General features: G+C 53.4%; 2 protein-coding genes across 2 annotated transcripts; both read right to left on the bottom strand.

Moving 5' to 3' along the window:
• Window positions 1-6,096: 6,096 nt before the first annotated feature.
• LOC121453601 (marginal zone B- and B1-cell-specific protein-like) lies at window positions 6,097-8,599 on the bottom strand. The gene is made up of 4 exons (XM_041660479.1): window positions 8,222-8,599; window positions 7,287-7,411; window positions 6,628-6,738; window positions 6,097-6,531 (listed from the first exon to the last, which is right to left on the bottom strand). Exons 1-4 carry the CDS (start codon window positions 8,393-8,395, stop codon window positions 6,381-6,383), a joined length of 561 nt encoding a protein of 186 aa, XP_041516413.1. The 5' UTR covers window positions 8,396-8,599; the 3' UTR covers window positions 6,097-6,380.
• A 1,717-nt stretch (window positions 8,600-10,316) lies between these two features.
• LOC121453135 (proline-rich basic protein 1-like) lies at window positions 10,317-14,659 on the bottom strand. The gene has a single exon (XM_041659646.1). It carries the CDS (start codon window positions 14,609-14,611, stop codon window positions 11,558-11,560), a length of 3,054 nt encoding a protein of 1,017 aa, XP_041515580.1. The 5' UTR covers window positions 14,612-14,659; the 3' UTR covers window positions 10,317-11,557.
• Between the last annotated feature and the right edge of the window lie 1,105 nt (window positions 14,660-15,764).

Raw genomic sequence — 15,764 nt, 5'->3', positions numbered from 1 at the left:
GTTGGGCCTCTGTGACTCCTCCCAGTGCTCTGCAGGTGGCAGAAAGGGAGCCCCTACCCCCCACCCCCACTACTTCTTCAATCAGTGCTCAATTCAGCCCAAACCTCACCTGGACGTGTGCATTATCACAAGGCTCGGAAGTGTGTCCCCGTGTGGGGGCCATGACGACGTTAGCACTCCAACAGCAGAAAGTCTTCTGGACCCTGTTAGGTGGTGTGACCTTTGAGGCCAAGGGCGGACCCCTCCCTGTGCTCAGATTCAGACCCCCACCTCCTGTTTCTCTGGCCACACTAGGAAGATGAAAATTCTCTTTGCTCCTCCTTACTGCTCCTAAGCCTACTATTCAAAAGAATAGGATACCTGTGGCCTGGGGTGGAGACATGACATTCTGATCGGCTCCCAAGATTAGAACATTACTTATTGTTTCTTCTCAAGAGTTAGTCCAAGCCTAGCTGGGATGGTGGCACATTCCTTTAATTCCAGCACACGGAAGGCAATAAGGTTTACATAGTGAATTTTAGGCTAGCCAAGAATAGACCCTGGTGATGGCTATTGTTGGTAATCATCTTGACTACACCTGGGATTAACTAAAACTCAAGCGGCTAGGTACACCTGTGAGAAATTCTTTCTTTCTTTCTTTCTTTCTTTCTTTCTCTCTCTTTTTTTTTTTTAACGTGCATTGGTGTTTGGCCGGCATGTATGTCTGTGTGAGGGTGTCAGATACCCTGGAACTGGAGATACAGACAGATGTGATCTGCTATGTGGGTGCTGGAAGTTGAACCTGGGTCCTCTGGAAGAGCGGGCAGTGCTCTTAACTGCCGAGCCATCTCTCCAGCCCTGGGCTTTTTCTTAATTACATCATTTGAAGTGGGAAGACCCACTTTTATTCTGGATCTTCTGAGGTGGCAGGATCCATCTTTAATGTGGGCGACACCTTCTACTGGCAGCCTATGTAGAGGACGTGGAAGAAGGAAGCTTGTTCTCTTTGCCTGCTTGTTTTTGCTCTCCCTGGCAAGTCCAGTCCTTCCCTGGCCCTGGAACCGTCTTCTTTGGGATTCTGGCAGATACTGACGATCAGCTGAGACATCATCCATGAACTGAAGCAGCAAGGAAATGAAAGCGGGCAGTCCTCTCCAGAAGCAGAATTGTTCTTTAATCAGAACAGCTGGGCATCTAGTGTGTGGGACCTTGGGCTTTTATAGGAGAGCAAAGGGGTATCTTTGGGGAAGGCAGAGTCCATCTGCCCGGCCAGCTCCACTGCGGGCTGGAGGTGGTAGATGCCAGCAGTTTTGGTGTGCTTCCAAGTGTGTGATCAGTCAGGTCAACCCTCCTGCCCGGAACTTCAGTACACCTGAGGTTTGTAGGTAATTAACCCTTCACGGAGTGTCAGGAAAAGCAGGCTTGTGCTTTTAGGCTCTCAAATGGGGAAGGGTTATACTTTTCTGTTAGGAAGCAGATAGGCATGGCGCTGGGACACTAGCTAAGAGCTCTGCATCCTGATCTGCAGGCAGCTGGCGGAGAGAAACACCGGGCCTAGTGTGGACCCATGAAAGACTCCACAGCCGCACCCACTGGCGTACCTCTGCCAATAAAGCCACACCTTTGTAGCCTGGCAACTGAGTATTCAAATATATGACCTTAGGGGAATCCATTCATATTCAAACCACTAGAGACAGAGAGACAGAGAGACAGGGCATGGTTTGGGAACCCTCAAAGCTCACCCCCATGACACATGTCCTCCAACAAGCCACACTTCCTAATCCTTCCCAAACAGTTCCATTCCTTTTAACAACAAAACTAAGAACCGAGCAGGAACTCCAGATTTCCTTGGTGACATCAGCCAGTATCACCTGGGCTCTCATTATAGGCACCTGCACAGTCCCACAGTTCACACTCCTGAGGGTCCGGCCAGCAACCTGGACCCTGGTTTTCTGGTTTCTGCGGCTTCTCTCTAGAGAGAGGGCTGGGGAAGAAGGTGGCACTGTGTATACCCTAGGGCAAGTGAAGATGCTAGACTAGGACTTAGACATTGCAGACAGCACACCCAGTGCTCAGCAATTAGAATGGCCACCCCAGATTTGCTGGCCAAATATGCTCAGTTAGCCACACAATCATCCCTTACAACACCATGCTATTCTAAAGGTTCTGCTCCTCTCACGTAAACAGACATCTCATCTATCCGAGTTGGTCATCCGGCAGCTAACGTTCCACTAGGGAATTCTCCAGTTAGAACTTCTCAGCAGCTTGCAAGTTCACCTGGCATCCACCATGAGGTGCGTAATCTGTGGCATGATGGGAGAATGGCACTGTTGAAGGTTCCAGAAGGTCGTTGAGAGCTCCGGTCAGTGGCTAGTGCTGACAGGAGAGCATGTGTGAACTCAGCAATGGTGCTGGGAACTCGACAGTCTGAAGCCAGAGTTACACAGTGGCCAGTCTCAGAGCCCCCTTGCCAATGGGAATCAGCACAAAGGCTTGAACCAACTGACTGTGGAGCACCCTGGCGCGATCCTCGGTCACCTCCAAATTTCCAGTTTTTTTGTATTGTCCGGTGGGCATTAGATTTGCACCATCAGCATTCACCTCTTGGGGCTTGTTCATTAGCCTATGGGTTGGACTCGGTTTATTAGCATATCAAAGCTTGCCAGACCTTGAGGTTACCTCCTCTTGCAGGCACTGCATTATTCCAAGTCAGACAAAATGGTTTCACTTATGCTCCTAACAGACATATTCCATGGTAGGCAGACAGATAGGAAGGGGCCCATCACTAGGTAATAAAGGTGACGGACTTCCAAAATGACTGACTTCTTTCTTACCCTTTTGACCTGACACAAAAGCCTTCCCGCTTAAAACAAGGGCCGCGTGGGCTTTTTCTCCTGCCAGCAGACCTCCTGATGATGGACTGGCTTGACAAGTTAGAGGCTGCGTACAGACCATGTTTGTGGGGCCCAGGACAGTTTGGTCACACTGTTGCCACAACAGGCTTAATAAAAACCTGAGATTCAGTTTGCTGGCAGGCAGAGAAAAGCCATAAACTGACACCTCCCAGGGAGGGACAGCATCTGAAGGGACATTGCAACCATTAAATAAGATTACTAGATGTCCCCGAGCTCAACACACACCTTATCACCCTTTTGCCAAGATACCCCTAGACAAATGTCAGTCAATCGGGTCCTGAACCCTGGAAATCCCCTCACCTCCAACCTTCCCCACCCAGGCCTGGCGTGCTCCAACCTCACCGCTATGTGGGATGGACAGTTGGTCCGATAAAGGCTCCTTGCTTTTGCATACAAGTGTGGACGCCATGGTGGGTCTTTGGGGACTCCACCATCTGGGCATAACAATGTAACAGCCATCCTTTTTTTCTCTTCAAACTGATGGACCCTAAGGGAGGAAAACTCTTCAGGGATTTAAAGGCTCAGTCTCAAGAAGACTGGATTTTCAGCCTCCCAAGGCCCCTTCACTCTTGGAGGGTACTGTTCTCGTGTGCTTGCTGCGTGTGTGTTTCCCTAACCACAACACATGCCTTTCTACAATGGCCGAGTCTATCTGCTTCTGCTTGTAGGGGTCCAGATTTCTCTGTTGCTCCCTGTTGCATTCAAGATTTTTTTTCCCTGCCTTTTAATTCTTTTTTTTTAAATATTTATTTATTTATTATGTATACAATATTCTGTCTGTGTTCATGCCTGCAGGCCAGAAGAGGGCACCAGACCCCATTACAGATGGTTGTGAGCCACCATGTGGTTGCTGGGAATTGAACTCAGGACCTTTGGAAGAGCAGGCAATGCTCTTAACCTCTGAGCCATCTCTCCAGCCCTGCCTTTTAATTCTTTAACTGGAAAACAAAAACAAAACACAGACTCCTAGACCCTAGCAGTGGGATGTGGAAGGTAGTAGTACGTTTGTATAAAGAAATATCTTTTTTTTTTTTTCTTTTGGTTTTTCGAGACAGGGTTTCTCTGTGGCTTTGGAGCCTGTCCTGGAACTAGCTCTGTAGACCAGGCTGGTCTCGAACTCACAGAGATCTGCATGCCTCTGCCTCCCAAGTGCTGGGATAAAAGGCGTGCGCCACCACCGCCAGGCTTTGTAGATATTTCTTGACTCTCAGTGGACTGAACTTTGGGCAATCCTCACAGCAAAGTTAATAACACCCCTTGAGATATTTAAGACAATATAGTTAACCTGCTATCCTGCTGTGTTTACCCGCCTTTAGGGGAGTGCTGTAACCAACCTTATTTGCCTTGAATTTCCCATGCCATCATCTTTTACAATCCAAACCAATGCATAGCTTTAATCTTAAGTTATGTGCCCTTCAATGCTCTGTCCGAAAATAATGTATGTGTGCATGCATTTGTAGCAACAATTATTTACTGAAAACAGCCAGCAGGTTAGAAGAACCCTCAAAACCAATAGCCACAAAACACCTTGCAAACAGTCCACAGTCGTGGCTACAGGCTGAGAGCATCTATTTACAGCTTGTGTTTACTAATCCAGGTCACGTGGAAGCAGTGAAGTGACTTTCCCTTGTAAAACTGTTAAAGATTTCTGTAGAGAATCCCTCATTCCTGGCCCAGGTTAGTGACTCCCACCTTTAATCCCAGCACTGGGGAAGCAGAGGTAAATGGATCTTGGTGAGTTATAGGACAGCCAGGGCTGCACAGAGAGACCTTGTCTCAAAAACAAACAATAAATACAGTGAGGCCCTTGTGTTAGGGGACAGGCACAGTTTAAACACAAACACACACAGCAGACAGATTCCTGGCAGACCAGAAGCCAGACTGCACAGTTGGAAGGTACAGGGAGAGAAATGGAGAATTCAAACTTGGCTCAATCTTGGTCAAATTAATCCAAGAGGAAGCTGCTGTGTTTCCATTCCTTTATGAATTAATCCACTCGGTAGGGCAAATAGGGATCCAGAGCAGTACCCAGTGTAAATATAAATAAAAAGAAAGGTGAAGTGGGTACCTTTCCACAGGCCCTGCCAAGGTATGCCACTAAGCAAACACTGTGCAGCAGAGTTAGTGCAGTAGGTTTACTGGGGGAGGGGGAGAGTGAAAGGCTGTGTTGGAGTGGGGACGTGACAGAGGCAGGCAGGCAGGCAGGAATAGGGAGGAAAAGCAAGAGACAAGCGAGGCAAGCCAGGAAAAAACAGGCGAGAGAGGAACAAGAGGGGTAAGAGGAAAGAAGAGATAAAGAGAGACAAAAGAATGAGCGAGCTGTGCTGGGGGAGCACCTTTAGGGGGTGCACATGTCGCATAGCTGATGGGCGGAAAGCACCTGGTAGCAGGTGATGATGTAACTGCTTTGGCGGAAGAGGCAGGCTGCTGCTGCTGCGGAAACCAACACCCAGGGCCTACACGTGCAAGCTTGTTTGAGACACCCCAGTTCCTCCAGCAGCCAACATTGCTCCTACCTTCAAAGTCTGAAGCCCCTCCCAGCCCAGACGGTACTGGGTCTGTTGCTTGTCAGGTCCCCAAGAAACTCAGACACAGCCTCATGGCTCCTGGCAGCACTGCCCACCCTGCCCCCCACCCTAAAACTCTCCAGCCCAGGGGCTAGGTTTCCCTTCCCCCAGCTTCTCATTCCCATATAAATCTGCCATCTTGACCACGGGCGTTCTCTTGGTCTTCCGCTCTTGGCTCCTGGTCCCCTTTCTTGCGCCTCTCCCAGTGTCTCTCACTCCCCCGCCCCCACGTCCTCTCTGGGCCCATTTCCGTCTGGACTCTTCCAGATGCCTCTGGCTGTTTTCTCCCTCACATGGACAATAAAATCCTTCTCAACTATACCTTGAGGCGGTCATGTCCTCATGTTCTCTTGCTACTTAGATTGAGCCTCCATTGTCTAAGCAAGTACAGAGAGTAAGAAGTCCATGCCTCGGTGGCCACAAGGTGGCTGCACCTTCCCTCTGAGGGATCCAAAGGCCTGGACTGCTTGACCCTGGACTGGATCCATTTGTCTGGATCCTTTCCTAGCTTGCTCCCATTTCCAGCCGCGCCAGCTGTCTTCTAGGTGGGTAGAGTGCTATGTATGTGGCCCGCGATGGGAAGGTGTTCAACAGAGACTTCCATGTCTGTCCCACCATCCCCAAGTCCCTTTATGGAGACTTCAAAGTCACTGAGCTTTATTTGAAAGTAGAAACCCCCATTGCCCCAAAGAGGGGTGGAGGAAGGAAGAAGACTGACAACAAGGCCCAGGTTTCCCTGCCCCCTCCCCATCACCACTGCTGAAGGAATAGGGCCAAAGGCTCAGGAGAGTCACGGCAGCACTTCCAAGGCTGAGGCCAGCCTGTGCTATGCGATGAGACTCTGTCTCCAAGCAACCATTAATTTAAAATATATATATATATATATAGGGAGAGAAGATCTGCAGGTGTACCACTTGTACTAAAGCTCTTCTTTTGGGTTTTCCAGTGAGCAGGAACCCTGAGGGCCACCACACAGCAAGGTATCCAGGGCCTCATGGCCTTGGCGGTAGGCTTCGTAGATCTGATCCTCTCCAAACTCTCCCAGGTACTGGAAACACGTTGTGGAGAGCCTAAGAGAGCAAGAGGTACCTTGAACCCTAACCTACCCACAGGGATGTTGGGGGGAAGCCAGGACTCCAGGGACCCCTTCCCCACCCTGTAATTACCTATTGGGCCAGGGACCCCCAGTAATCATTACGCTGATGCTAGGCTCTGTCCCCTTGCTGAGTCCTGGGCCCATGAGACGTTTCATCCCGTTCACTTCTTGAACTCCATAGCTGGCAGCAGTGGGAAGCAAGGGATAGAGGATCAATGGGGGCCTGGCCAAGGAGGGACTTGCTTCTATCCTAAGTACACTGAGTTTTTGCTGGGTTCAGACTGGGTTAAATTCAAGGCCCAAGATCTCACAGTGACTTTTCTGCTGCCATCTGCTCCCCAACTTGCCCCCAAGAGCTGCACTTTCCGGATTTCAGCCCAGTCAACCTCCTCCCTCAGGCCAGAGGCCAGAGCCTTCGTGGACCCTGCACGTGGTATCAACAGGAGGATGGAGGTCTGTACCCGCCAGCCCTTTCCCTTAAGAAAGTGGTAGGGGGCTGGAGAGATGGCTCAGAGGTTAAAAGCACTGACTGCTATTCCGGAGGTCCTGAGTTCGATTCCCAGCAACCACATGGTGGCTCACAACCATCTGTGATGAGATCTAGTGCCCTCTTAGGGCCTGAGGGCATACATGGAGGCTGAACACTGTGTACATAATAAATAAATAAATCTTTAAAAAAAAAAAAAAAAAAAAAAAAAGAAAGTGGTAGGGCCTGGATTGGCAACTCACGACTGCCAGTTCTGAGAGCAGGTCCGGTCCAGGACATCTGTGTATACCGACTCGCTCAGCTCCTGCAGTCCACTGGAGTCTGGACCATGAGATTTAGCTTCTGCTTTTGCCAGATGTTGCCCCATCTGGAATGAGGAGGTGCTGAGAGCTAGGACTGTGGGGCGGCTGTCAATTGTGGGAAGGAGGAAAGGACAGACACCCAAGTCTCTGGGGAGATTGAAGTGGCCAAGGTGCTTGCTGTTGAGCAGGAAGCACCTGTGAGGCAAGCTGCAGCACCCCTCCTACTCCCCACCCCACCACCTTTCACCACCCCTCCCCACCCCATCCCCACCCTGGCCCAGGCCCCAAAGTTGGGCTGGGCCACTTCAGGCAGGGGAGGAAATGCTGTGTGAAAAACCAGGCCACTCTTCGAGGGCATGCTTGCCTGGTAGCATGTGCTATTTTTAAACTACAAGAACAAAGAAAGCCAGTGATAAAGATAATAATAATAAACAAATAAAATAACCAGAGCCCAGTCTTTAATAACACATGTATTCATCCACCCTGCGTACATACAGAAACATGGTCACATAGGCAAGCTTGAGGGAGCAACAAGTATGATGGGTTCACATAGATACACATGTACCCAACATGCATGAAGTAAAGGCACTTCCGGGGCCTGGGGAGGGTGTTGAGACCAAGAAGACTACAGAGAAGGAATCTAAGAGGATGAATGTTTCCCTGGGGTGACAAGGTGCGGGCACCTTAGATTGGCCGCTCTTAGGTAACCAGGCAAGGGTGTAAACTGAGGCAGGGCAATTCAAGTGGAGGAGGCTGGTGATGTCATGGAGAGATGGCTGCTTGGGGCTGCGGGCTGGGGATTAAAGGCCAATGATGGAGTTTACAGTAGATGGAGTGGTCTGAGCCAGGACTTTTGGGGGACAGGCAGAACTTACTTGGTAGGCCACAGCCCGGCAGGCATCACAGCGCAGGTGAACAGGCATATAAGATGCGTACTTCTCCTCGTCATCCAGCACTGGAGCGGTAGCTGAGAGCGGAGGCCTGTCCCCAAGGCTTCCCAGGGTGGCCTTGCACCCGAACAGTAGCAGCAATGGCAGGGCCAGCCTCATGGCCTCTGAAGTTACTTCATGGAGCGTGCACTGCGGTTGGGGTGCAGCTGTGCATTCGAGTTATTTGTGGCTCAGGCCAATAGGGAACTGACACCTCGCTGTCCTCTTCCCTTCCCCCAGGGCCCTGGAGGTGACACGTACACAGTTCCCACAGGGGACCCTGGCTCACAGAGAGAGGTTCTAGGCTGACCCAGGAGTTGGGGGGGGGGGTGTGGATCTCAATACTGTGACCTGATCGAGTGGCAGGGACTGTGCTGAACACCCTGGGGGTGAGGCAGTCGGTTACAGTCATCTTTATTCTACTGTGAGGATGTGAAAGCTCAGAGAGAAGAGACATATCCTCCTACCAGAGGAGCCATGATGAGAGTAGTCCCCAGTGCCTCTAGGTCACTCAGCCACCAGGAGGAATGTGGCCATGGTTGTGGTTGCCAGCCTAGGGTTCTCCTTGTGGTAAGGTTGGCAACCACAGTATGTGAGAGCATACATGATCTCTCTCTGACTGCAGAGTCCCCTTCACCCAGGCCAGAGCCAGGCATGGAAGGGCTTTGTGGGGGTTAAGAGGGAGCAAGCTAGCTGGGTGTGGACCTTTAGTCCCAGCTAGTTCCAGCACTCAGGAGGTAGAGGCAGGTGGATCTCTGTGAGTTCAAGGCCAGCCTGGTCTACAGAGTGAGTTCCAGGACAGCCAGGGCTGTTATACAGATAAACCTTGTCTGTCGGGGGGTGGGGGGGAGGGAAGCGACAAGCTGACCAAAGTTTAGTGGTTAAGAACAAATGCGTCTGTTCCTGAGGACCTGGACTCAGCTCCCATTGCTCACATAGTGGTTCATAAACATCTGTAACTCCAGTTCCGGGGGGTTCAATGCCCTCTAGTCTTCATGGGCATGCATGTGGTATACATACATACATGCAGGTAAACACTCATAAAATAAAAATACAGAATTTTAAGTGTTTTTTACATGGCTATTTTGAGACAGCCCTGAGTTGTCCTGGAACTTGCTCTGTAAACCAGGCTGGTATTTATTTATTTATTTATTTATTATGTATACAATAGTCTGTCTGTATGTCTGCAGCCCAGAAGAGGGCACCAGACCTCATTACAGATGATTGTGAGCCACCATGTGGTTGCCGGGAATTGAACTCAGGACCTTTGGAAGAGCAGGCAATGCTCTTAACCACTGAGCCATCTCTCCAGCCCCCCCAGGCTGGTTTTGAACTCAAAAAAATCTACCTGCTTCTGCCTCCCAAGTGCTAGAATTTAAGGTAGGTACCACCACTCCAGGGAAAAATGGGTTGTTTTGTTTTAAGGATGGCAGCAGGAAATAAGGATTATACACTGATTGTTATCACAGTCACCATGGCTTTCCATGGCCAGCCATTTATTGCACACCAGGACAAGACGATGCACTCTGGGGGTGGCCTGGTCCCTCTATGCCATGGGGATCAGAATCTTTGGTAGAGATGTTCAGGCTATTCTGATTTAGTGTTTTAGCCAGTTTCCAGTCCAGGGCAAGGCTGGTAGGGGATCTGGGGGATCTTAGTTGCATAGGCCTGGAACCAGAAAGCTATCAATCGCCAGCCCTGACCCTGCTTCTAGTGGGAACTGTCCCTCTCCAAACACCCTCCAGCAAGGTCCAGTCACTTCAGGCTCAAATCTACAGAGATCACTTCCCATCCCACAGAGACATACATGCTCCATCTCTCAGTTTACCTCAGGGCAGGTGGAACACAGGTCTGGGGCTTCCCTGGGCTGTGAGCAGCCTGAAGGGCCAGTCCCTGTGTGGGCACTGTTGGGCACTGTTGCTTCTGCATGGACATCCTTCTTCTGCCCCTTGTCAGCTTTTTTTTTTTTTTTTTTTTTTTTTTTTTTTTTTTTTTTTTTTATGGTCTTTTGAAACAGGGTTTCTCTGTGTGTAGCCCTGACTGCCCTGGAACTCAAACTCATTTTGTAGACTAGGCTGGCCTGGAGCTCACAGAGATTTATCTGCCTGCCTCTGCCTCCCAAGTTCTGAAGTTCTGGGCTAAAGGCATGCACCACCACACCTGGGTTTCTCTTGCTAGCTCTGCCCTCCCTTCTAGACACCAAGAGCATGCCCCTACGCTAAACCCCAGCCTTCCCCTTCTTGTCATCTTAGAGATTCACTTGCCTCCTGCCTGGGTGCGGATGGCTCACAGAAGACAGACGCTGGGGCCTGATGTGTTAGGAGTTAGGCTCCATGCTGTGAACTGTTAGCCGTCATCCCTCCATTGCCTTTCCATTTTGGTTAAACAACCACAACTCCTAAAACTAATTTATTTTTCTAGATTGTTCTGTCAGTCTTCAGGAATAGCTGGCCAAGAGAAGTATTTACTGATCACTTGACATTCTTTAGTTCACCCCTTGTACCTAGTCACCCCTAGCAATCAACAGAAAGCCCAAAGAAGAACAACGTCACTCCCCTTCCTCGTTTCCTAGTGCCTTCTGCAGGCCTTTCTGCCAAGGAGTTGCTTGTCCCTTTGGCTGTCTTTACAGGGACCACAGCGATCCTGGGACTTGCAGTTCCAACCCGACCCTCCACGTCTCCTTATACAACATCCATCTTCCACCTCACATACTATCCCCACAGCTGCCATTCTCAGCCCTGAGCGGGCCGGGGCCTCATTGTGTTCTCCCAAAACCTTCCAGAGCAAGGCTCAAACCCAGATTTGATGGCTGTCCCCCATCCCCTCCATCTCTGCAGCACCCACTGTCCTGCCCACCCGCCTGGGGCCCGGTGTTAGGTAGAGACCAACAGTTCACCATCACCATAGGCAGCCCTGGCCCTGCTACTCCCACACCCTCCATTCTGGGAAACCCCAGCATCTCTTAGTGGTCTCACTTTGACATACTTGCTTGCCTGCATACACACATACACCACACCCTGGGAAGGTTTGGGAAAGGGATACACATTTTTTGTTGCGGGGGGGGGGGGGGGGGGGGGGCGGAGCATAGGCAGCCAGGCATTTGTTAATGATGATCCAGCGTTGTCAGCCCAGGGAGCAGATACATTCTCTTAAGGTCACTTCTGGTCTGGGGACTGGCTGGAACTAGCCAAAGAGTTGAGGAGGAAAAATTAAGTGACTAGGAACCAGAACTCCCAAAGCCTTCTAGGGAACACAACTCCAAGGGGACCGCGACCTGAAGCTTCACAAAGGAAACACGGAACCCTTGCTGGATTGGATGGGACCGGAACTGGAGGGCGGGGCACAAAAGAGCATCGGTGGAGCCGGACTGGGGGTCCCGCTCAAGGGCATGTAGTACATCCCCTCCAGGGGCCCGGCTTCAGGGGTCCAGGGTAGCTGGAGACTGCCAAGGGCCGGGAGATTGGGGGACGGCGGCGTCAGTGACGAGCCAGGGACAGGCCCATAGGCGGGCGGGTAGAGGCCCGGCCCTAGGGCCAGCGGGGCATAGGCTTGTCGTGGCGGCCGGGAAAGAGAGGGCGAGGGCGGCAGCAGCACTTCCACGTACTGCCCGCTCTCGGGGTCGAAGAGTAGCCGTAGCCTCGGCTGCCGTGGAGCCTCCACAAAGTAATAGCGACCGCTCTCCGGGTCTACGAGGACCTTTCCTGGTGGCGCGGCTCCTGGAAGCCTCCGCGCCCCCTGGGTGGATGCAGGAGGGAGTCGATCCGTGGGAGGCGCAGAGGCAGCTCGCGGGAGGGGTGCAGCGGTCCTGGTCGCTGTCGCCTGAGGCTCCCGCGGGAGGGGCGCCTGAACCACCTTTGCAGGAGCCACAAGTGGTGTCTCCAATTCGGGTGCTGTCCCAAGGCTCGAGTTGGGACATGCCTGCGGGGAGCCGGGGTGAGGAGGTTGGGTCCCTGCTGATCCTAAAGGGGACCACTCGGTTGAGGTGTGAGCGCCTCCTAAGGGACTGGTTCGACCCTCGTGTTCTGGGACCAGGCGCTGGGCCTCAGCATCCAGGTTTTCTACCCCAGGACCGCATCCTTGGACAGCTGGGGTTTTCTCCCGCCGGCGGCTCAAGACTAGAGCGCCAGGCAAGCGGATCTCACTGCGCGCGAAAGGCTTCGCGGTGTTGTTCTCTGCCCTCCGCCTCGGGACCTGGTTGGAGTGGGAGACATCCTTAGGGGTCGCATGGAGTGAAGGCTCTGGTGACTCGTAGGGATGAGGTACTACCGGCAGAAAGTCCTTGAGAAAAATGGAAGTGTAATGAGCCGGGGCCGGCGACTCCAGCGCGGGGAGCTCCTGAGCTTTTGATGCATCGCCGTCCCCGCGGGTGTCAGCAGAAGGCGCGGGAAGCCCGGAACTTGGGGTTCCCGCGGGAAAGCTTGGCGCATAAGTGGTCTTAACCATCTTGCGCACGTCTCGCGGCCGCGGAATAGTCACGCGCGACCGTCCATAAGCTGCTTCTCCCGAGGCCAAGGCTTCTGGGCACACAACGTCGTCTAGGATGCTTGTGAGATGACTTCCGGGAGGTTCCGGTGTATCGACAACTGGAGACGGCTGCCTGCCTTTGAAGGCATTATCCGCATTTTCCAGGGTGAGCAGACACTGCGCCTCTGTGAGTTCTGGAGTCCCGGGGGCTGGTGGTGTAGGCGGCTCCAACTCCTGAGTTAGGCCATTCATAGCTTCCTGACGCAATACCGTCGATGAGCCCTGCACAATAGGACCCCATGTCTCTCGGGGCGATGGGCTACTTGTTTCAATAGGATGATCAGGTAACTCCTGTGGGAGCAGGGCTGGCGAGGACCGGCCCCTACTCAGCCCTACAGCATCTCCACCTGTCGAATGTGGAGCCTTCCACAGAGAAGGAGTTTCGGGACCTGGGTTCCCAACTCTAGCGACACCTTGAGTCCACTGGGAAAGAAGTGGAGGGGAAGGGCTCCTTCTGCTGTAGTCCTCTACGGCCTCATTCCGATTTTCCCACTCAGAAGATGCTTCAGGGAAGGACGGACTGCCCATTCTCCAGACAGTCCTATGAGGTCGTGAGAGGTTCTGGGGGGACGGGCACCGAGGACCCCGCACGGCCCCGTTTGGAGTCTGCTGCGGAGGAGATGGGCTCCTTGGTCTCACAACCCTACTGGGAACCACTCGGGAGCTTCTAGAATGGAAGGGAGGACTTCGTGTTCTCGGTACGATTCGATCGGGAGTCTCACGAGGGAACTGAGTCTTGGATTCCCGTTCGTGAGCCTGTTGGATTATTTCCTCTGACTGCAGAAAGATGCTGGAACTAACAGGTCCCAGCGGCTCGGTCCCAGGCGCCGGCTTGTCCCGCCGAATTGCTCGCTCTCGGAGACTGGGCCAAGGCCGCGGGGCTTTGGTGTGGACAGAACTATCTTGTGCGCCGGGTGGCCGAGCCTTGACCTCTTCCGGGACCACACGGGTGCTGCGTGTTGTTTCCCGAGGATTCGTCGTGGGTTCTGGTTTCCCCGTGGATCTAAAAGTGGCATTGCTGGGGGCCGGGACCTCAGAGCCCAATTTTCTGGCCAGCGCCGTCTGTACGATGCCCGCGGCGGCCTGCAAGCGGCTCAGAGACTCGTCCAGGGAGCCAGTGCGCAGGAGCAGTCGGGGACGAGGCGCGCGACTGTCCTGCGAGGGACTCCGAGGCCGCGGACGCAGCTCGATCTGACGCTTCGGCACCGTGCGGGGTCTAACCGGCGCGGTGCGCTCCTCTAGGGCCACCTCCACACACTCGTACTGGCCTGAGACGGCCGGACTCGGCCCGCGGGGCGGCAGCTCCAGGTAGGTGGCCCAGCGAGAGCCCCCGTCGGGGGCCTGCGGCTGCGGCGACACTGACACAGGAGACGGTGACCCGGGCAGCAACGGACTGCTGATGGCAGGCGCCATGAGCTGTTGTTCCTCCCGATCCTCCGCGTCGGAGCGGCTGAACAGAGCCCTGGCGCCGAAGATGACTTCCATCTCCCCCGACGGCAGCATGCGCAGCTGGGGCCGGGGCGGCAGCGGGCCGGAGCCCGGGCCTCGCGGGAAATCCGAGCCGGAGCTGTGCTGCTGGCGGCTATTCTGGGCGCTGACGGACAGCACAGGCTGCGCGCCCGCCCCCCGCCCAGGGGCCACCCAGAGCCAAGTCCCCCGGCCTTCTGTGTCCGGCCCAACGTCCGGGGGCTCCGGAGAACCCGGAGCTGTGTGGTAGGAGCCGGACGAACCGGATGAATCCTGACGCCGGGCAGGGGCAGGCAGCTGCCTTGAGAGCCCTGGAAGGGCTGGCGGGGCGAGCGCAGTCAGCATGGTGGGCAGGACACTTAGCACTACCTCCCGGGCAATGCCTCCGCTGGTGGCGCCTGCACTGTCTCCGCCCCGCCGGGATGCCATGGGGTCAAAGCGTCTTAAAGCGCCAGTGTCTACGCTGAAGCTAGCGGAGTTGTCAGCAGAGACCCAAGTCCTGGGCACTATCCGGTGCAAACCCCCTTGCCCGAACTTTCTCCAGCACAGGTGGAACACAGGGCTGGGGCTCCAGACTTTGACTGACAGGCAGGTGAGAGAAAGACAGGCCTAGTTTTGAAAAGGAGCAAACAGCTATGCCCAACTCCACCTAACACAGGTGGGAAAACTCTGGCCTTGCAAGGGACTTCTGAGCCGGTCAGGGTGTGAGCTTGAAGTTCCATATCCTCAGCCCCCAACTCTTTAACATTGCAAGGAAACTCCTCCATGGCTTCCTTAGCTACAATCCATATGCTTCCTTGACTTCTCACGTCCATACACCACCTTGGATAGGGTAAGGAGAATCAGGCAGGCGCTGGCTAGCTTTCCCAAGCTGCTTAGCACCCAGAACAAAGCTGGGAGACAAACCAACCACTGTAGGGTTCCCTCTAAGGTCCCAGGCACACAGGACCTTATTGCGGTGCCCCACAGCATTCCTTCCTTCCTAGTAGGGAAGCAGCCACCAGCTGTCATTGTCCTCTGACAATAGCACACGACTTGCCCTTAACTTCTGGCTTGAAGGTCCCACTATGACTCAGGCCCCAGCTGACCCTGAGGCCAGAGCACTGGCCCAGCTTTATGCCCACCCTCACACTGACCCAGCACAAGCCAGGTTTAACCAATCCTGTGGATCCTGAGTTCCCCAAGATCACTTAGGGGCACACTCAGTGAAGACTTCTGAGAGGATTTAACCTTTCACCCCATCAAGGCCTGCCTGAGCAACTTGAGCGGGCTGGGGCCCTTTCCCTGTTTTCCAGATTTAAGGTTGTGTAGCCTCCTCCTCCCTGTGGAAGTTTTTGTTCTTTTTGTTTTGTTTTGTTTTGTTTTTCGAGACAGGGTTTCTCTGTAGTTTTGGAGCCTGTCCTGGAACTAGTTCTGTAGACCAGGCTGGTCTCGAACTCACAGAGATCCGCCTGCCTCTGCCTCCCAAGTGCTGGGATTAAAGGTGTGCGCCACCACC

This window comes from Microtus oregoni, unplaced genomic scaffold (genome assembly GCF_018167655.1).
Source record: "Microtus oregoni isolate MIOR12 unplaced genomic scaffold, Mior012 000011F_ref0000422, whole genome shotgun sequence".
NCBI classification, from domain to species: domain Eukaryota; kingdom Metazoa; phylum Chordata; class Mammalia; order Rodentia; family Cricetidae; genus Microtus; species Microtus oregoni.
This window is presented reverse-complemented; position numbering and strand designations above follow the sequence as displayed.